This window comes from Gopherus evgoodei, chromosome 1 (genome assembly GCF_007399415.2).
Source record: "Gopherus evgoodei ecotype Sinaloan lineage chromosome 1, rGopEvg1_v1.p, whole genome shotgun sequence".
Taxonomy (NCBI): domain Eukaryota; kingdom Metazoa; phylum Chordata; order Testudines; family Testudinidae; genus Gopherus; species Gopherus evgoodei.
Genome location: NC_044322.1, coordinates 52683915 through 52706340, shown reverse-complemented (window position 1 = coordinate 52706340; position 22426 = coordinate 52683915). Strand labels below are relative to the sequence as shown.

Sequence of the window (22426 nt, the reverse complement as noted above, 5' to 3'; positions counted from 1 at the left end):
GCAGCACTGGGGGGGGCGGACTTGGCACAGCGCTCGGGGGGACGGGGGCTTAGAGCAGCGTGGTGCTCGGAGGGGGGGCGGGGGCTTGGCGCAGCACAGAGCTCTGAGAGGGTGGGGCTTCAGGCGGCGTGACGCTCAGCGGGGGTAGAGTGGGGTGGTGCTCTTCCTTTTTGCTTGGGGCAGCAAAAAAGTTAGAGCCAGTCCTGGCTTTGGGTTGCAAACTTGACAGCTGTTATAAAGTAAGCGGGGTTAGGCCTTGCTAATACTTGACTGAGAGACCACTTGGGACAACCCAAGCTGCTGAAGGAAGGGCTTTTGGTGATTGTGCATGTTTATATCTGAGTCAGTACTGGACCAGTGCCCTAGCACGGCTTTGGAGGTGCTCATGTGCAAACCTTGCATCGCGTACATTCATTTGTTTCTGGATCAGAGGCATACAAACCACTAGAGTGTCTGATTTCGGAGCATTGTACATTCACTCTGCAAAGCTGTAAAATGACCACAAAAGGCTCCAGCTGCTAAAGAATCAGGCCCAAAGTGAAAGATAGTTGAGAACCAGTCCTACTGTCTTTTGAGTGACACTTCATAAATTGTGGCCATTAAAGATCCTAGGAAACTTTTTGTGAGAGTGTGAAATGTTAGTGCTGGAGTCTTCTGTCTTATGAATGTAGTTTGGGTAACTATCTTTTGCCTTTTTAAATTCCCAGTGCAGTGACAACTGAATATGATTTTTTTTCTTCACTTCGTGTCCTAAGATTTTGTGTAATGTTGTTGTGCACTGTTAATCAGCTGCTGTGTGTGACTCAGAGGTGATTGCACTTCAGTAGTGGGTGAAGGGATTCCTGCTTAAATAAAATTTGTAAAGCACTGTGGGATCTTGATGAATGAAAGGTGCTGTACATGTAAGATGAAATTATTCAGACAGGATGAACAGAGTTTTATGGAACAGATCTGTCTGTACTGGAATCCAAGGGCCAGAACTATGAGTCAGTGGAGCACTTGGGTGGCTGGGTGAGGACAAGTCTAGCATTCCGTCAGTGGCAAGAATGATGCCTAGGCAATGTAAAATGCCTCCAGAGAGACTGTGGAAAGTGTGGTGAGAAGCAAGTCTTGATTCACTGATGGAAAAGTGTGGCTCATGCTCCTCTGCTGGTCCTCCCTTAGGTGCATGGAACAGCGGAAGGGGTTCCAGGCCACACCTCTCGACATACAGACATGTACCCTTTGAGCCAGTAAGTGCTGCCAGCAGTGTTAGGTGTCCCTATTCCCTGCACTCCTGAGCAGAGTCGGTCAAATTATAGCTTCTTTCGAGTGGCCGCTTAAGGGCTGGGGAATTTTACACTTGATCCTAACCTTAGCTCTGACTTGATGGAATAAACCAAGCAGCAGGGAGAGAGCAGCCTCACTAATAACTCACTACCCAGCCACTTAGTAGACACTTGCACCTCTCATCCCCCTTCCCATTTAAAATCAAACTCTGTGGAATGACCTGTGATCATTTTCTAACATGCACTTCTTTGTGCCATGGACTGAGTTATAATCAATAAGGACCCACTTGTGCCCCAAGACACATATGCAACTGCCACTGACTTTATTAGGAGTTGTGTGTTCATGGTTGAAGGCAGAACTGTTGCCTAAAACTTTAAGCAAAGCTCAGCCTTGGGCCCACAAATGAATGGCCAAACAGATCAGATTAAGCTGTGGGGTACTTCAAAGGTTGAAGCGCAAACAGAGGTTCATTTACAAACACCTAATTTTGCACTATTTCTATGTGCTACAAGGAGAGGTTATTGGTTGCATGGTATTTAATAAAAAGAACATCCAAAATGCATTCTATTATCCTGGTGCTGTTGAATGCCTGCATGTCTGAGCACAGGTGTCCAATCTAGACAGAAGGAATACTCTGCTCTAAGATAACTGTGTAAGAGCAAAAGCAGAAGGTGCACTTCACATGCATTAATCAACAGAAAAACAGCATCTACCAGGACCAATAATAAGTTAGTTTCATTATACACCACAGGACAATTGCCTCCATGCATGCTGGTGCTTCTAAAGCGAATACTTCTGCTGTCATCACATCCATCCACTAAGTATAGATTTACACACGTACATCATTAAGGGGAACAAATCAAAAGGACCCCCTGAAATCACAACCAATGATACTACCAAAGTAAACATGTTCATCTGTAATACTGACATCATGCCCCACCTCATTCTGAAATTGTCACATACCAAAAATATGAAAATAGTCAGTTTCCCTATGGACTTCATCGGGGAGCTTTTAAGCACTCTTTGTTCTACCTAGGTGCTATTAAATTATATTGTACAAATAGAGAGAGAAAGTAAAGTTGCCCCATGTAGACTTTGCTTTTCCATTTTTCCCCAGAATGGAAGGATGATCTTGTGGTTGAGGCACTGGCCTGATAGTCAAGAGATCTGGGTTCAGTTCCTGGTTTCCTGCGTGACCAGACTTCCTGTGTGACCTTGGCTACATCACTGAATCTCTCTGTGCCTCAGTCCCCATCTGTAATATAGGGACAATGATACACCCTCAAAAGGCTAATGGATATGGAGGTGCTCAGATACCATGGTGATAGACCACATATTACCTATACAAATTGAGAGGAAAATGTATTATGCTGAAACAGCATCCCTAAGGGTCTAAGAATAAGGTTTGAGAGGAGTTTGCTGTCTGCAATTCTCAGCTGCAGATTTCAACACTTCAAATGAAACCCCTAACAAAATGGATGTAAATGTTAGTGGGAGAGCAGCTTGCCATCTATAGCAGCAATTTTACATTACTATGATGTTTTATATTAAGAGAGCCAGATGGCACTGGCTTGCACAATTTCCTCAGTATAGTTGGCTGCTATTTTTTTATATATATATACACACACACACTCTGGTAAATTATTGCCTTTTGTTTTTCATTGGACTCCCTTTACCTAACAGCTGTGGTTTAGTTTCTATGGCTTTTAATCCTCTTCTGCAGCATATCTTCGCCTAGAAAAACAATATATACAGAAGCTACAAAAGATAAGCAAAAACAGCACAGTATGACTAACAATAAGAACTCCAACAGCAAAAATGTACAGGGTTTTATCACAATAATCCTGGGGTTGGTGGAAAGGTGGAATGAAATTTGGCAGGTAGACAGAAAACACCCAATAGTTCCCAAGTATGAACCAGATAAAGAGGAAGAGACTGAGTGTAACATGGATGTAGTATTTGTGAGCATTCTGCCGCCATGGATATTCATCATCGTCATCATCATCAATCACGATAGATTTGGAAAGCAGTTGCCGCATCCTGGTGGAGTCATAAAGCAGAAGAGTCACCTGTTTGTTGTAGAGACAAAGAAAGTGAATAAACAGAGCCACTGGCTTTAAGGGGTCAACTCTGCGAGGTGCTGAGCCCTCACCTCTTATAGATTTCAGCAAAAGCAGAGAGCACTCAGCAACTCTGAAGAACTGCTCAGAATGGTCAGGACTGGCCCCTATAAAAGCATCCAGCAAAATTAAAACAATATTGTGGCACAAAGGGCAGCTCCAGGTACCAGCACGCCAAGTGTGTGCCTGGGGTGGCAAGCCATGGGGGGTGCTCTGCCGGTCGCCGTAAGGGCGGCAGGCAGGTTGTCTTCAGCAGCATCCCTGCGGAGGGTCCGCTGTCCCGTGGTTTTGGCAGACCTCCCACAGATGTGCCGCTGAATCCGCGGGACCAGAGACCTCCCGCAGGCATGCCGCCGAAGGCAGCCTGCCTGCCATGCTTGGGGCGACAAAATACCTAGAGCTGCCCCTGTGTGGCACATAGGTGCCAGCTTCATTCAGGCCCGGGGTACTCAACCCCACACTCTGCCCCAGGCCCTGCCCCATCTGCCTCCTTCCCCCAAACCCCCACCCCTGTCCCGCCTCTTTTTGCCCCCACTTCACCCCAGACCCCAGCCCCTCTTCCCCCAAGTCCCTACCCCAACTCTTCCCACCCCTGCCCTGCTTAATTCAGCCTCCTTTCCTGAGCTCCCTGCTCCTCTCTCTTCCTCCCAGAGCCTCCTGCATGCTGCAAAACAGTTGATCACAGTGGGTGGGAGACGCTGGGTGGGAGGGGGAGGAGTTGATCAGCAAGGCCGCCAGCGGATGGGAGGTACTGCGGGGGAGGAGGGGGCTGGTTGCCAGTGGGTGCTGAGCACCCGCTAATTTTTTTCCCTGGGTGCTCCAGCCTACTACACAGACACTGCACCACTCTAACTACACCACCATAAGCCTTATGCCTCTCACTGAGGTGGGGTTATTATGTTGGTGTAGTAGGGCATCTACATTGGTGGGAGGAAGGCTGAAGTGTAGACACTGACATACTTAGGTCACCATCAGCTGCCTTATGTTGACCTAACTGTGTAGTGTAGACAAGCCCCAAGTATAGAGCTCACCACCAATTTGGGGTTTGTGCCCTGGTTCTTAATAGTCTACTCTGAGGCTGGTACTTATGCTCTTGAGCCACTGCAGGACAGCTTGGCAAGGTCCATCTATGGCTATTAGCCAAGATGGTCAGAGATGCAACCCTATGCCTTGGCAGTCTCTAAACCTCTGACTGCCAGAAGCTGGGACTAGATGACAAGAGGTGAATCACTCAATATTGCCCTGTTCATTTGATCTGAAGCATCTGCCACTAGCCGCTGTTAGAAGACAGGATACTGGGCTAGATGGACCATTGGTCTGACCCTGTATGGACATTCTTATGTTCTTACACATGAGTATAACCGAGGGTGGAATTGAGCCAATTGGATTTAAGCTGATATATAGGGTGCTATTGAGGGGCTATGTTAAAACATGAACTATTCTAATCAAATTATTAAAATCAAGTAGGTCACCACATTACAAAACAAAGGCCCAATCCTGTTCCATTGAAGCTAAAGGCAGAGCCCTGATTGACTTCAGCAGGAGCAGCATTGGACCCACGTTTAGTGTCATATTTAATGAGAACTGACGACAGGCTAATCACTTATGGCTAGCACAATTTTATTACTAATTAAAATCTTTATTAATCTATGGTCAACAATATTAGGAGAGTTTCAAGCAATCATATCAAAATTGTGGAAGTCAGCATTGTTGCTGAGGGTCCCAGGTCATTACAGTGAAAAAAACTCCATTCCAATTTAATTTTCCTAAAGGAAAACTTAGCTGTTGTTAATCTAATCCTCTGATTATGCTATCACTGCAGGAAAGTCCAGCTGAGCAATCAAATGACTGAGCATTTAACCACTGGAATTCATGCACAGCAAATGATTTCTAACAAGCTTAAGTACTTTCTTTTCCTCATTCACGTATTTTGCTGAAGATACTGACCACAGCACCTTGATGGGGACTATTCATTTCTCATTAGTGGGACCATATACTGAACTATGCTGGGCAAGTGTAGGGTGTGTAGAGACCTCTTAGCAAGAGGGTTCTCTGCCTTTTCCCTCTTCATTGATCCTGGCACAAAAAAAGGGGCAAGAGACATGCATAAGGGGAGTGTAGCAGCGTGCAGTGCTATTGTTCTCAGGTAAGAGACTGACAGCTTTAACTTCAGGAGACAGGCTTCCCTTGCCTGGAACATTAGTTTCTCACAGCAGGGGACTCCTACCTCAATCAGATTCTCCCTGGAAAAGTGATGGAGACTAAATGGAATAGCTAATAGGAATACCGTACCATATATACCATAGTCTCTGTTACATGACAACCTTACCTGTGCCAGCAAGCAACTTCATGACATAGGTAGGGGCATTTTCCATGGGTTTTTGTTTGCAGAGTAGAGGGCACTACATGGTTATTGATCAGGGGTGGGAAAACTTTTTGGCCCAAAGGCCACATCTGGGAACAGAAATTGTATGGCGGGCCATGAATGCTCACAAAATTGGGGTTGGGATGTGGGGTCTAGTTGGGGGTGTGGGCTCTGGGGTGGGGCCAGAAATGAGGAGTTCAGGATGCAGGAAGTGACTCCAGGCTGGAGTGGGGGAGTGGTTGCAGGTGGAGGGTTGGTGAGGGCTCTGGCTGGGGGTGCGGGCTCTGGGATGGGCCTGAGGATGAAGAGTTTGGGGTGTAGGAGGGTGCTCTGGGCTGGGACCAAGGGGTTCGGAAGGCAGGAGGGGAATCAGGGCTGGGGCAGGGGGTTGGGATGTGGGAAAGGATGCAGGCTCCAACTGGGGGTGCTGGCTCTGGAGTGGGGCTGGAAATGAGGGGCTTGGGTGCACGAGAGTGCTCCAGGCTGGGATCAAGGGGTTTGGAGGGCAGGAGGGGGATCAGGGCTGGGGTAGGGGGTTGGGGCGTGGGGAGAGGCTGAGAGGTGCAGGCTCTGAGTGGCACTTACCTCAAGCAGCTCCTGGAAGCAGCGGCATGTCCCTTCTCCAGCTCCTACACAGAGGTGTGGCCAGGCGGCTCTGCATGCTGCCTCGTCCGCAGGCACGGCCCCTGCAGCTCCCATTGGAGTGCTGGAGGGGGCCACTGGAGCACATAAGAACTGGAGGGGAACCATGCCACTGCTTCCAGGAGCTGGATGGAGTGACCCCTGACCCTGTTCCCCAGCTGGAGTGCCGGAGCACTGGAGCGGGGCAAGCCCCAGTCCCCATTACCCAGTGGGAGCTTGAGGACAGACTTAAAATGGCTGGTGGGCTGGATCCAACCCACAAGATGTAGTTTGCCCACCCCTGTTATAGATTGTGTTACAGCATTACAGTCTCCATCATTATCTGGGATGTCACCCAGCTACAGGGATAACTCTGTCAGACAAGCACACACTGGCACAATGAGATTTGTAGAGTAGTTCAGACCAGAGAAACAGCTTCACTATTGTTTTGTTCAGTTGTGTCTCCTCAAGAGAAGGAGCAGGGTCTGAGGGGGATTGTTAGAAGAGACAGAGCCTGATTCATTATTGCCCTGCACCTGGTGTAGTCATTTCCACCAGTGCAAAGGGAGTGCATGGAACATGTGTAATGCAACCGTTTTGATTTGGTGGTATTTTATGCCCACTTTGCATTGGTGGGAATAACTACATACTGTGCAGGGCAAGGTGAATAAGGCTCATTGACAGCTGAAGTCCTCTCCAGTCAGCCTCCAAAGCAGGAGCAGATACATTTCAGAACAGATGCTGACTCTGTTTGTTACAATCTGTTGACTAAATAAAGCTAGCTGTTTTAATCTAGCTGTTATTTAAGTGTTTCAGTTAATTCCTGGAGAGGCTTCAGGGCAAGAATCTTCGCTCTGTGTCTAGGGAGATCAGACCACTAGTACAGGATTTCCAACCTTACAGAGTTCTAGAATCATTTACATGCAGCATGTGATGTTACATTAATCACTTACATCTGTGCCAGCCACTGAGATTGCTACCTGGTTCACCGGTCCTCATTGATAAAAGAAATAAAATTCAGCCAACCAGAAGCCATTGTCCTTTTATGGCTCAGATGTTCTCTGATTGGCTGAGATACACAATTACTCTGTTCTTCTGAATGCACCAGCAGGTCCCTCATGGTACTGTATAGTGAGAAGTTGTTACTTTCCTGTACTAACGTCCATTTATTCATTCTAGAACTATCATTTGATAAAACAGAAATCAAATCATTGTAGCAGAACATTTCCACAGGATCAATGCCTCTTGCTTTGGAGTTAAATTTGCCTATTTTGTGGTGCAGCAAGGAATTATTAAGCTGTGATATCATTCAGTTGCCTAGCTCTCAATTAACCATAAGAATGTAATGTAAATTCTTAAGTATCCTGTCTGAACACAGCTCACTTAAAGCATACTTTATAATGTCAAAGTCTTGGCACATAAAACATTTTTCATACAAAATGCACAATACCTTTAAACTGCCGACAACACCACCCACCAACAGATATAAGGGAATTAGTGGTTGAAGTGGGCAGTCTTCCAAAAACTTCATTCCTGAGTACCAAAAATATAGTATCATTTATTACCTTAAGTGACCAAAATGTCAGTATATGCTTTACAGAAAAGAATAAAGATGCAGTAAGTGCAGTATAGTGCTTACAAATATGCTTCTGATCCAATTAACATTAAGGCCGGGGGACTGAATTAAATGAGCTTTGCATCAGACACAACACAAATGAGGATAATGAACAAACAAAAAGGCAGAGAAGGGAAGAAATAGAACAAAGATCACAATATCAAGATTATGGGGTTACTCATTTGAGCCAGGTGCATGTTTTTATGGCTCTGCTCATCTTTTGTTCAGTGTATTATTAAATATAGAGCTGGTCAGAAAAATTCCAACCATTTCAACAAACTTTGGATGGACCCTGAGCTGTTTCCTGCCAGGTTGTCTGCCCAGCTCCTCAGCAGACTGTGAACCAAGAAGCTTAGACCTTGGGAGCACTCCCAGGGCTTCCTGACTCCACTGCAATCTGGACAAAGTGCGGGAAATGTGCTGCCAGGAACAATTCTGCATGGTCAGGGAGATGGACTCTGTTCTAAAGGGTCACTCCATCTCTAGCTTTGCTTTTTGGAATTTTTAATGACAAAATTTCATTCCTACTTGTTAAAATTTGAAAGTAGATAAATAACCAAGTGGTTGAAAAGATCTCAGATTTTTATCGTTACGAATTATTGGCTGTTCTTCATGAATATTGATCTTCACCATTATTTGCATAGTTACAGATCTGTTAATATTAGATAAATTTCTAGAAATACTCTCTTTGACTACGGCCAAAATGATTGAATGCACGTCAGTAATCAGATCAATCAAAATCAAGTCATTGTGAGAAATCATTGTAACAGAATGTTATCAGAGAACTTGAGTCCCTTGCTTAGATAATAAATGTCTGCATTTCGTCTTGACATTTAATTTTCCTTAAAATGCCTTCGCAGATATTTAGCTGTCGGAAACCATTATCCTGTGACAACGCTGTATTACACTGACAGTCTCTTAATTTCAGCACGTCATGAAAAAAGGACTCTGCATCTAGTGTGAGAAGTTACCCACAGCTCTAGGCTAATCCCATAGAATTAATGCCACATTTTCACCTCGAAGTATCATACATTAAAGTGTATTACTAGAAGGGGGTATTAACAACAAAAGGTCAGATTCTAGCCCCCATTCCATTTTTGAAGGCTGGCTGCCAATGTGAAAATTATGCCATGGTGTAAATGACACCTCCCTGCACTAGCCTGGGTCCCTGCAGTCCTGTCGCATTCACCCCTTCACCACTCTCCATTGGGGTAGGCAACAGTTTTAGGTGATAGCCAGGTCTATATAAGAGCTCAGTCAGGATAAGTTTTCGAGATATGCTGAATCAATGCATCTCCTGACTGTCTGGGACACAGTTTCTGCAGTAGCACCCAGTGGGCATACAGCGGAGGCCAGGGGCAGCATAGACCCTTAGCTGAATGTGGTTCATAGGTTATGTCTACATTGGAGCTGGCAGTGTAATTTCCAGCTTGGGTACACAGACACAGGCTAGCTCTAATCAAGCTAGCATGCTAAAACTAGAAGTATAGCCATGGCGGTGCAAGCAGTGGGATGGGCCAGTTGCCCAAGTACAATCCCATCTAGGCACATACTCGGGGCAGGAGAAGGCTTAGCCCCTCTCACAACCATGGCTACACTCAGGGCTGGCTGCAGGTATTCTGCGGCCCCAAGCTCAATCGCGCCACTCCATTCTTGGGCGGGAGTTCGGTGGCGGGTCCTTCACTCCCTCTCTTCCTCTCCTGCTGCACTTCGGAAGCAGCTCAAAGGGAAAGAGAGGGACTGAGGGACCCGCCGCTGAATTCCCGCCGAAGACCCAGATGGGCCCCCCCACAACAGCGGACGGAGTGCCGCCCCTTTGTATTGGCCACCCCAAGCACCTGCTTCCTTAGCTGGTTCCTGGAGCCGGCCCTGGCTACACTTCTGTTTTAACCATATTAGCAGAACTGCAGTGGGCATGTCTACCCGAGATGAAAATCAGACCTACAGTGTAGACAAACCCAAAGTGCAGGGCAATAACATTTAATGGCACCATCTTCTTAACCAAAAGAAGATCCTGACTACCCTAACCATGCTCTTGCCTCCATTTGATTCTGTTAACTACTGATGGTGCCAAGACTCTCTGCCAGAGCCTTGAGGCTGGAACTCTCTGGTAGCTGAAGCAGCAATCAAGTCTAAATAAACTCATAGACAAATACATGTGTTAAGGGATAGTTAAGCCTGAGAGTATATATCAGTAACTTAAAGGTAAAAACAGCATTATAGGAATGTGGTAATTACCCCCAAAATAAGCAGTACAAACCCAGAAAACCCAAAGTTATGATGAAACTCAAAAAAATCCAGACAGCTTAAGATACGGAAATGCACAATTGAGGCATCCAAACAATGCAAACCCTGCCCTGTACTGATGTATGTCTGGCAGTGGCTCCTGGGGGTGGGGTGGGGTGGGGTGGGGTGGGGCAGGGCAGGGCAGGCAGCTCCACTGTGCACTGCCCTCACCTGTGGGTACCACCCCCAAAGCTCCCATTGGCCACGGTTCCCTGTTCCCGGCCAATGGGAACTGTGAGGGACAGTGTCTGCAGGCAAGGGCAGCACACGGAGCCCTCTGCCAGGCTGCAGGGACGTGGTGCCAGCTGCTTCTGGGAGTGGTGCGAGGCCAGGGCAGGCAAGGAGCCTGCCTTAGCCTCGCTATGCTATGGGGCTCGCAATCCTGCTGGCAGGACTGAAAGCCCTGACGGGCCAGATCCAGCCCCCGGGCCGTAATTTGCCCTCCCCTGCAATAGCCATATAGCTACGATCAGTGCATTTAGTATCTGGGAACATATACTAAATATATGGCTCAGAACATATACTAATATGTTCCCAGATCAGATTAAATTGACTTTTGAAGACACATTTTCTTTCCCATGTGGTATCACTAAAAGGTTGAATTAAGGTGCCTGAATTGTGCATTTCTAGACCTGCATTCAGTACTCTGAGAATGAGTGCTGTAATTTTGGGAAGGAAATGATGCCTTGTTCATGCATAACATAGCTATTGCCCTGGCTACATGGCCGCTCACTCCTGTAGTATCTGAGCACCTCACAGTCACTACATGGTTTTATCCTCATCACACTCCTGTGAGGTAGAAAAGCACTATCCCTATTTTACAAATGGGGAACTGAGCTGCAGGGTAGACTAAGAAACATGTTCATGGTCACACAGGATGTTGTGGCAGAACCAGGAACTGAATCCAGGTTTCTTACATCTCAGTCTAGTGTGCTATCCGCTAGGCCATTCTTCCTACCTGAGTCCCTGCTTTAAGTGAAAACTCAACTCAACTTTAACTATGGAGCCTTGAACAGCCCCTCCAGAATAAGGTTGCCTCTTGTTATGACAGACTTTCCCCATCCTCCATCCTGACTTCAAAGAAGGCAGGCTGGCAAGACAATGAAGGGAGAGAATGAGGGTCTTTCAGGTTTGGTTTCCAGCTGACAGGGTCTGTCCCTACTTATGGGAGACTAAATCCATATTGTACATTCAGCTCCTCATTGAACTCTCTAAGTCTGGGGATGGACCTGCAACCAATAGTCTCCTTGTTTAAAACAGACCAAGAAGCAAGAGTCTGAAATAAGATATGGAGCACTCATACATCTCAAAAAGAACAAGGAATACTTGTGGCACCTTAGAGACTAACAAATTTATTTGGGCATAAGCTTTCATGGGCTACAGCCCACTTCATCGGATGCATGCAGTGGAAAATACAGTAGGAAGATATATATACACAGAGAACATGAAAAAATGGATGTTGCCATACCAACTCTAATTAGACTAATCAATTAAGGTGGGCTAGTATCAGCAGAAGAAAAAAAACTTTTGTAGTGATAATCAGGATGGCCCATTTCAAACAGTTGACAAGAAGGTGTGAGTAACAGTAGGGGGAAAATTAGCATGGGGAACTAGTTTTTATTTTGTGTAATGATCCATCCATGCCCAGTTTTTATTCAAGCCTAATTTAATGGTGTCCATTTTGCAAATTAATTCCATTTCTGCAGTTTCTCTGAAGGATGATCCCTCACTCTCACAGATCTTGGGAGACAGGCCAGTCCTTGCTTACAGACAGCTCCCCAACCTGAAGCAAATACTCACTGGCAACAACACACCACACAACAAAAATGCTAATCCAGCAACCTGTCCTTGCAACAAAGCCCAATGCCAACTCTGTCCACATATCTATTCAAGGGACACCATCGTAGGACCTAATCACATCAGCCACACCATCAGGGGCTCATTCACTTGCACATCTACCAATGTATATATGCCATCATGTGTCAGCAATAGCCCTATGCCATGTACATTGGCCAAACCAGACAGTCTCTATGCAAAAGAATAAATGGACACAAATCAGATGTCAAGAATTATAACAGGCAAAAACCAGTCAGAGAACACTTCAACCTCTCTGGTCGCTCAATTACAGACCTAAACGTCACAATTCTTCAACAAAAAAATTCAAAAACAGACTCCAATGAGAAACTGCAGAACTGGAATTAATTTGCAAACTTGACACCATTAAATTAGGCCTGAACAAAGACTGGGAGTGGATGGGTCATTATGCAAAGTAAAAACTATTTCCCCATGCTAATTTTTCCCCTACTGTTACTCACACCTTCTTGTCAACTGTTTGAAATAGGCCATCCTGATTATCACTAAAAAATTTTTTTTGTTCCTGCTGATAATAGCTCATCTTAATTGATTAGTCTCGTTAGAGTTGGTATGGTTTTTCATGTTCTCTGTGTATATATATATCTTCCTACTGTATTTTCTACTGCATGCATCCGATGAAGTGGGTTTTAGCCCACGAAAGCTTATGCCCAAATAAATTTGTAGTCTCTAAGGTGCCACAAGTACCCCCATTCTTTTTGCTGATCCAGACTAACACAGCTACCACACTGAAACCTGTCATACTTCTCAGTGTTCATAAAAGTACTTTAACTATGAAATTATTCCTATAGTGCAAACCACTGTAGGAAAGAGCAACATTCACCTTTTTGTTTGTTTAGTTTGTAGCTCAGACCTGAGTCCAGCCATACCCAGCCTTCTTTATACTTAGAGACATGTGAATTGTGTTTGAAATGAATATTTTTTCAACTGCAGCCTGAAGAGTGTGCAGTGGATCAGAAAGAGAAGTTCACTCTTCCGGCTGTTTGGAGGTGCATTCGTATACTGGACATATACTGTACAGTGCACTCTATTTTGCACATAGGGTGACCAAAGAGCAAATGTGAAAAATTGGGACAGGAGGTGGAGGGTAATAGGAGCCTATATAAGAAAAAGACCCAAAAATCAGGACTTTCCTTATAAAATCAGGACATCTGGTCATCCTACTTGCACTATGTCTTTTATTCAGGATGCAAGTTCTGGGTGAAATTGCCTTTGTACCTGTTTCTTGCTATTTATTATCAATATTAGTATTATTTAAGCACTTATATGGTTACTTTCATCTTCAACTCAGGTTCCAATAACTGGGCCAAATGCTGCCCCATGCAGCAGATGATGGAGAACTCCCAAGGTCATTGCTAATCTGACCCTCGGGGGGAGGGATAGCTCAGTGGTTTGAGCATTGGCCTGCTAAACCCAGGGCTGTGAGCTCAATCCTTGAGGGGGCCATTTAGGGAACTGGGATAAAAATCTGTCCAGGGATTGGTCTTGCTTTGAGCAGAGGGTTGGACTAAACAACCTCCTGAGGTCCCTTCCAACCCTAATATTCTATATGAATAATCCCATTAGAGTCAACAGGATTGCCAAATGGGTATGGTAAGCAGTATTTCACTGCTAATTTAAGTTTCCTGACACTGCTGTGAGGTAGATAAGAAAATTAAAAGAGCCACATTTCATAGACGGAGAAATTTAGGAAAAGAGGTTAGGTGGTTTGTCCAAAACTACAGAAGGAGTTGTCAGAACTGGGATTAGAAGGCCGGAATTCCTGGTTCTCCATATAAATGGCTGCTGTGGTCATGCATCTGAAGCCTGGATATCACCCCAGAAGCTTACAGGGTGAAAAATAATAGTGGAAAGGATTTAGTTTATCATTACAAGTCTGACTCCTATGCAGCATGCTTTTCCCACATAACTCTGCCAATCTGCTTTGATAATGACCTGCACACCCCACCCTAGCTCAAGGAATTGCTGAAGCAGATATCAACAACCAAAGCAAGCTCTGTGGTGGTTTTATGATATGGACAAACAGATGTAGTGACAAATATGTAGTTTACGACTTCAACAACCATATGTGGTGACATCACCAAAGTCAGGTACACTTATGTCATAAATCAGATTCAAACTAATCTTTTCACAGGTGGCATTGCTATAGGGTTTTATAATACCACCAACCTCCTCTCTTTAAATGTCTTTGATAGACAGCTTACCTGTAAAAGCCATGGCCAGTGGTAAAGCAAGGAAAGCAAGAAGCCCAAAAATAAAGCATGCTGTAAAGAAACAAAAATGGTGGGTTATTCAGCTGGCAGTATTTCAAAAGATACCACGTCCTATTAAATATGTCCCCTTGCACCGTGTGTGGACTAGGAGTATCCATAATCCAATGCAATGAGAGCTTCATTTGGATCGTGTGGGATCACTGATGACTGAGTTGCGGTGTATTTCACATGCTGACACTGAATTTTACAGTGATACTTGAGCAGTCTCACCACCTTGGAGCAGCCTATTCATCATGGGCCTGGAGTCCTTCTATTGAACTCCGTGGGCTTTGGAGCAGGCACCATACCAGCACTGGTGGTGGCTTCATCATCTTCTGCAAAATTCAAGCATTCATTTTCAAAATATTACATTTCCAGCCCTTGTAATGGTAACAAAAATTTTCCAAATGTATCCCAATACAGCAGTGTCCACCTACCTGTGCAAGACGACAGAAACAATTGCAGTAAGATAAGTGTGAATTCTCCCTATTCTTATCAATAGTGGTCAACTTTGGAGCCTAATGATGGGCATTCAGCATTGTTAAATTGTTACAGTTACTTTGCAGAGCAAAAATTCTGCTCTGCAAAGTAACTGTAAAAAGGTTATTATGGAGTTCCAGGGGTCACATGTTGCTCAGGTTGCAAATAGATCCCAGTGGTGAGTAAGAGCAGTAAAAGGAGGTCGAGGTGGCTCAGAGGATAGAAAAAAGCCACTCTATAGAAAGGCAGTATGATGTTCCTTGAAGGTCCGAGTTTGCCAAATTTGAACCGTGAATGGTAGGGCAGAGTCCCCAGGTAGCTTTGCAGAGCTCAGCCCTGCTAGTTAAATCCCCTCCTCATGTCTCAGTGCACAGGAACAGATGGAACCCCAGCACCGTGAGCAGCTGCACTGGCACACACAGCTATTATATAGCATGTCCTGTTCATAGACCTCAGGGAGCTTTCTAACTGAAGGTAATTGTTATTATCGGTATCTCACAGAAGGAGAAATGGAGAACCAAGGGTGTAATAACAATCAAGGGCAGTAACAGATCTGGGACCAGAACCCAGGTCTCCTGATGCCTAATCCTGCACTCTAACCACTGGACGATACTACCTCCCATACACTACATTAATTTTATTAGCTGCGTACTGAGGTCTGAGATCTTACGCTTCACTCCTTCAGCCCCAAACATAGTGTATGTAACATATCCACTAGCTGAAAAAGGCTGAAGGTATTTCGAGATGAAGAAAGCACTTCTGTTTCTTCATCCCCCCTCCATTTTTTTTTCTGCACCATCCTCTCTCTTTTTCTCAAACACTGCCCAGTGTAGCAATTCTCCGTGTGTTATGTGTCTGCAAAGAGGCCTACACTTGGCTAAGCTTTTTCAAATGGCCTTTATAGACAACCTCTCATTAAAACAGTCCATGCCAAGTTCTGTACTAGGACCCTCTCACTGTTCCATTACCCAGATTATTATTCTAATACACTGAAATGATTTTGAACTCTAAATCTTACCCGTGAACACTACTAGTTGCCTAGGTAACCCCATTTACTTAATATTCCAGAGAGAACAGTTCAGGTGTTCAGTAGTTGAGTTAACTGTCTGGAGTTATAAGTAAGTAGCATGACTAGTGTAGCAGAATGTAGGTCATCTCTCCCACTGCCATTTTCCCTCTCCTACACGCACCGCGTGGGTACAGAATAAAGAGAATCATAGGAAGAAGAATCGTGATTCTTTATTGTGCAATGGATATTTTCTATGATCAGTTCCAAAGAAAAAACACTGGAATAGGCTCCAGTATACTCTATAAATGGCTTGGCTGGGCACATGTACATGTAGAACTGCACATCTGGCTCACAGGTGTTTGGTTTTGTATTTGCCTGCTTTCTATCAACTAGCTTGATTTTGGAGGAGGAAAAAGGCAGCAGGGACCACTCAGAACTAGAGAAAAAGCAAGATAATAGTTAATGAATTCTCTTCCCTTAGCAGTCACTGGGAATGTATTTCCTTATTATCGCCCCATTCAGCCTCATGCTCTGAGATTTTTCATTGGAGGGGCAGATGCACCGTCTGGGAATGTTTCCAGATTCATGTTTAACAAAGTGAGACACTCAACAATTGACTATACAATTGGCTGAGTTCTGTAGCCAGTCACAAAGCGCCACTAGCAGCACTAAAGATTGTTTTCTCTGATACTTGTGGAGTTTTCCTCTAATGGCACAGATAGATACTGGCTGTTTTGTCTAGGTTGTGCTAACCCTGACTGGACTTAGGACAAATCAATGGAAAGTTAGGAACCTAAATACCTTTGCGGAGCTGGGCTAAGCTGCCCAGGAAAACCTTTTTTTAACTGCAGTATGCAAAGGTAGTGCAGACAGTGCCATGCTCTTAGAGCTGGGAATAGCTCTGTATTTACAACAGTTCATGGAAGTGAAATGGCAACATTTCTGTGTTGCTGGCCATATCTCCTCACAGCTGGGCGAGAGAAACCCACCCTCTAGGATCCGACCCCTCATAGCAAGTGGCAAGAAAAGGAGCCTTGTGTTCTAGGAGCACACTCACAGGACAAGGGGAGATGGCTGCCTGATTTTCCAAGGTTGGCCCAGAAGAAACTGTGTTCTGGGAACCCATACCTGGAACCTGGACAACTGGGTGGGGAGGCAGGTAGTCAAGAAAGCCCCCTGCTCTGGGAATGTCTCATTGGATTGCAGAGAGAAGGAGAAGTTTTTTCCTATATGTTTGGCCCAAAAGAGAGCCTGTTAATGGAGAGGGCTTGCTGTGTTGGGAAGTGAATGATTGGGAAGAGCTCATGCTCTGGGAGCCTGGAAGTGCAACCACATGGAAGCAGCTGGGTTAGCTTCCTGCCCATTCTCTGAACTTTGCGGTCAACACAGAATCTGAATTGTGGGCGTGGACGCTGAATTTTCAAGCACCACAGTGACTCTATCCATGGGCAGTGCATAATGGAGCCTGGGGAAGGCAAAGCCTCCCCAAACCTCTGCTAACACTCCCCACCACAGCTCCAGGCCCAGGCTGTGGTGGGGCTCAGAGCTCCTCCAGGGAGCTGGGGCTCGGGGCAGCTCAGGCGGGTTGGCCTGGAGCTCCACCAGCCACAGTGTGGGGCTTGGAGCTCCTCTGGCCCCAGCAGGTGAAAGCGGAGGTGGGGCCTTGGGCAGAAGGGCAGGATAGGGGCAGGGCTTGGGAAGATGGGGCAGGGTAGGGGGCTAGCCTCCCTGAATGGGGGGTGTATGTGCCACCCATGACTCTGACCCTTTGTATAGCGGAATTACTAGTTTCTGATCTGTCTCCTGCTTGACTCTCTCCTCTTCTTCCCTCTGATGATTTGAGATCTAAGCTGTTACTTTGTCCCTAGCAGCTGTCCCACAATTCCCCACACTGACTGCTCGAGTCACAACTGTGAACTTCACTGCCCAGACAGTGGAAGCCATGCCCCTTTAACAGCCACACAAATTTCTGAAATGCCTTTTCCTCATTGTCCATCTTGGTGACCACATCCAGCAGCTCTTCGCTGTTCTGTGCAACTGCCCAGCTGACCATGCCAGTTACACATGCCAGACACACTCTGGCTTGGAGCAGACAGGAGATATTGGCTCTCCTGCACCTGTGAAGAGAAGAGGCTGTGCAGGCACAGCCTATGGACCAGCCATAGAAATGTGGCCATCTATGAGAAGACTGCATTGAGGAGGCAGGGCAAGGGGTTACGACAGGAATCAGCAGCAGTGCCACATGAAAGCAAAAGAACTGTGGCAGGCATAGCGGAAGGCCAGGGAGGCCAATAGTCAATCCAGTGTCGAGCCACAGAGCTGCTGCTTTTACAATGAGCTGCATGCCAGACTTAACAGAGACACACCCTACCACCATCACTCTGGATACCTTTGAGGAGCCCAAGTCACAGGCCCCTGCCATGAACAGCAAGGATGAGGATGAGGGACATGTAGCCAGGGGTTCCAGCTATGCCTCAAGCCAGGACTATTTGATACTCCACTGCAGTCCAGATAGTCCCAGCAGTTGAGCACAGGTGAGCCTGAGGCAGGGGAAGGAACGTTGGGTATGTGTGTAAATTTATTTCCCATTACAGTGATGGCTCCCCCAGCTTCAGTGGCGGCTCCAGGCACCAGCACTCCAAGCACGTGCCTGGGGCAGCAAGCCACGGTGGTGCGCCCTGCCGGTTCCTGTGAGAGCGGCAGTCAAGCAGCCTTCAGCGGCTTGCCTGCAGGAGGTCCGCTGGTCTCGCGGATTAGGTGGCAATTTGGCAGCGGGTATGCTGAAGCCGCGGGACTGGCAGACCTCCTGCAGGTGCACCACTGAAGGCAGCCTGCCTGCTGCACTTGGGTCGGCAAAAAAGCTAGAGCCGCCCCTGCCTAGCTTAGCAGGACACAGTCCTCAACTTTTCATTAATTTACTCCTACTAGACCAGGTAGCAGTATAACAAATGGAAGTAGTATTGTTATCTGCTTCACTTCCCCTGTAAAGTTAGGCCAGGGAGCCATGTGGAGCAGTTTGTTTAGGTACACGGGGATGTCCCTTGAATCCTCCTGAGACATCTTGATGAAACTTTCATAGAAGTACTCTGCCATCCTCTCCTGAAGGGCTCTAGGGATGGCAGCCTTATTTCTTGCTCTGAGGTAGGACACTTTCCCATGCCAGTCAGCAATAACTTCGGCTGGCACCATTTCAGTACCCAGGCTAGCAGCATACGGGCCTGAGTGGCTTTGGGATGTCAGCAGCAGCTGTGCTCTCTGTGCCTTTGTACATGATATCTCACTCCTGAGGGTAACAATCACCACTGCCTGTGGAAAATGGTGCCAGTATTCAGTGCCAAGCACTCCGAGGCCGAAGAGTCAATAAAAATGTCTTGCATTGTCAAGGCTGAATCCCCACTCTGTCACTGATTGCAGGAAGTAGGGGCCTGCAAGGCTTTTAAAAATTAATACTTGCCACTCCAAGCTTGTATTAAACTCCAAGGTTACAGTTCCTCTCTGACCTTGGCTTGGTAAACACTGCCACCACTCAGATGCAAAAAAAAACCCTTTGAACCCAGGAAGGAGCACTTGGGAATTCCTCCTTGTGGGGTATCCTCAAGCCCTTTCACCCCTCCCGCGGGGAAGAGCTGAGAAAGAAAACAAAGGAAATTAGCTGTGCTACCAGCTAATGCACAAATCTCTTAGGACACCAAAAATCCAATCCTGTTCTTAAAAAAAGGTAAATTTTATTAAAAACAAAAAAGAAAAAATACATCTGGAACTTAGGCTTTTTGCTAGATCTTAAAAGAAACAATTGCAAAAATTAAGCACCCAAAATAGTTTTTTGGGGGGTTCAGCTTAAAGGTTACAAGCAACAAAAGCATCTGGGGTTAGCACAGAGAAGATTCACAAGCCTTAAAAAATAAACAGAAATAAACCTAATCACATCTAGCTAAACATTCTGATCACTTCTGAGTTCTTACACATTTGGAATTCAGATAAGTAGTTCTAGGTATGATCTGATGATTTATGACCATACCTGGCTTAAAGCTGCTTATAGCATGGCTGCTTTGTCCCTCCAGCCCAGAGAGAACAGACAAAGGGAAAGTTCTTTCTCCATTTAAAAAAGTTCTAGCCTTCCCATTGGCTCTTTTGGTCAGTTGATCACTTTTTTTTCCCTTACGTGGGGGACTTTTTAACCCTTTACAGGTAAAGCAAGCAGAAAATAGCTACCAAGAGGGATTTTTATAGTTAACTGGTTGGCTGGGTGTCCATCAAAGGGAGCTATCCCCCCACTTTATTTATCACAAGTATAAAGCTTTAGGGGAGAGAGGGAAGGGAGTTCTGAATCTTAACTTTCGCTTTCCACAGCAGTACTTCTATGTGTCTTATCTGTAGCTGCTGCCACAGGTGCCAGCTTTTTGATTTCCCCAGGTCCGCCCTTGCCCCTGCTCCACCCCTTCCTCTAAGGCCCCATCCCCAATCTGTCCCCACTCTGACCCCTCCCCCGAGTGCACCCTGCCCTCACTCCACCTCTTCCTGCCCCTGCTTCTCCCTCTTCCTCCCAGCGGGCTGGAGGCATTGGGGAGGAGGGGAGAGGAAGGAACTGATAAGCAGGGCCGGCCAGTAGGCAGGAGGCACTGGGTGGGGGGAAGGGAGGAGCTGATCAGCAGGGCCCACCCCCACACACCTCAACATTGCACATGGCATCAGGGTCTGCATCCTTACCCCTACCGTGCTACACCAGGGGACCGGAAGGACAACCACCACTTCACATATGCTGACCTGTGAGAGCCACAGTTAATGCATGTGTAGCTAAAATAGACTTGACTGTTCCTTCCTCTTCTTTAATCTCTGTTCCATAAATGCATTATGTATTTGCTTTTAACTGGGAGGTTAGGACCTGGGGGCAGAGGGAGAAGCCCCCAGGATCTGGGTGGGCATCGAGGGTGGTGGGGAGGAGGGGACATAGGGAGAGCCCCCCAGTAGCTTGGGGGCTGGGAGCTGGGGGCAGAGAAAGGGCTTCCTGGGAGCTGGGAGGCATGGAACAGGGCCAGGAACTGGGGGCCCAGGGGGGTTCCCTGGTCAGCTGCTGGGGCTGGGAACGTGAAGGGGCCCCCTGGGAGCTGAGGGGGCATGGAGAGGGACTGGGACCCGGGGGGCACAGGGAGGGCCCCCCCAGGAATCTGGAGGGCTGGGACCTGAGGGCATAGGGAGGAGCCCCCTGGGAGCTGGAGTGCAGGGTCAGGACTTCCCCAGATTTAAGATCTCTTTGCCCTGCAGTTTTAGATCCCTTCCCCCATCCACACACTCCTGGAAGAGACCAGCAACTTCCAGCTCCCATTGGCCAGCTGAGATGCCATGCTCACCTTCCATTGGGTGGCATCACTTTCATTCAGGCTGCCCATGGAAGGAAGAATGGCAGGGCTGGAACAGTCCCAGAGGGGAAGAGCCTCCCAGCTTGCAAAGTGCAGAGGTGGAACTAGGAGCCAGGTTGGGAAACCAGGTAGGGCAGAGGGAAGAGGACCGCCAACCCGGAGCAGGGAGGCAGGCACTTCTGCCATGCCGAGCTGCACCCCACAGGCAGAGAGTGGAGCCCTAGCCTCTGGGCTTATCATGGCACCCCCTGACTATGATGTCCTGGGGTGATGCCCAGATTGCCCACCTCTAGGGCAGCTCTGCACCAAGTAACACACAATTCCTAACAGGCTCCCACACTGCATGGCCAAGTAGAGCACAGAACACCACAATGCATTACTGAGGCTCCCTGGTAAAGTGCTCTTTCAAATCCTCCCCAAGCCGCATACCTCCATGTTAAGCTCTTCTGATACCTCTTATGTCTGGTTGTTCAAACTCAGCAGACAGCTCTTCTGCCTCCAGCCTGGTGGCCACTTTCTCCCCTTTGCTTCATAGATATTTTACAGACCACAGCAGGCATCTATAACCATTGGGATATTTTTCCCACCAAGATCCAATCTTGTGAGTAAACAACGCCAGCGTCCCTTCAATCTACCAAAAGCATATTCAACTTTCATTCTTCACCTGCTGAGCCAGTAGTTGAATCTTTCCTTGGTGCTGTTGAAGTGGACAGTGTATGGCTTCATGAGCCAGGGGAGTAAAGGGTAGACTGGGTCCCCCAGATCACTATTGGCATTTCAGCATCACCATTAGTAATCCACCGGTTGGGAAAGGAAGTCCTTGCTTGTAGATTTTTTAATAGTCCTGTGTTTTTAACAATGTGAGCGTCATGCACCTTCCCTGACCAGCCAACGCTGACAGCAGCGAAACATGCCCAGTGATCCACTAGTGCTTGCATAACCATAGAACAATAGCCCTTTCTTTTGATGTACTGTGTGACAAGATAGCCTGGTGCCAAAATAGGGATATGCGTGCTGTCTATCACTCCACCACAGTTCGGGAAACCCATTGCTGCAAATCCATCCACTATGTTCTGCACATTGCTGAGAGTCACAATCCTGCATAGCAGGAGATGATTAATGGCCCTGCTCACTTGCGTGACAATGACGGCAACAGTGGATTTTCCAACTCCAAAATGAT

At 46.7% G+C, this 22426-nt stretch overlaps 1 protein-coding gene across 2 annotated transcripts in view; it reads right to left on the bottom strand.

Moving 5' to 3' along the window:
- Window positions 1–2462: 2462 nt before the first annotated feature.
- Window positions 2463–22426, bottom strand: part of TMEM272 (transmembrane protein 272) — a 36425-nt gene continuing 16461 nt past the window's right edge. The window contains exons 3-5 of one of the 2 annotated variants that reach the window (XM_030564320.1): window positions 14353–14412; window positions 7826–7908; window positions 2463–3338 (exon numbers count right to left, since the gene is read on the bottom strand). In XM_030564320.1, coding sequence (XP_030420180.1) covers window positions 2976–3338; window positions 7826–7908; window positions 14353–14412 — 506 coding nt within the window. In that variant the 3' untranslated portion in view covers window positions 2463–2975. Of the gene's footprint in view, window positions 3339–7825; window positions 7909–14352; window positions 14413–22426 lie in introns of those variants that run through there. The other variant, XM_030564328.1, reaches the window with a different exon arrangement.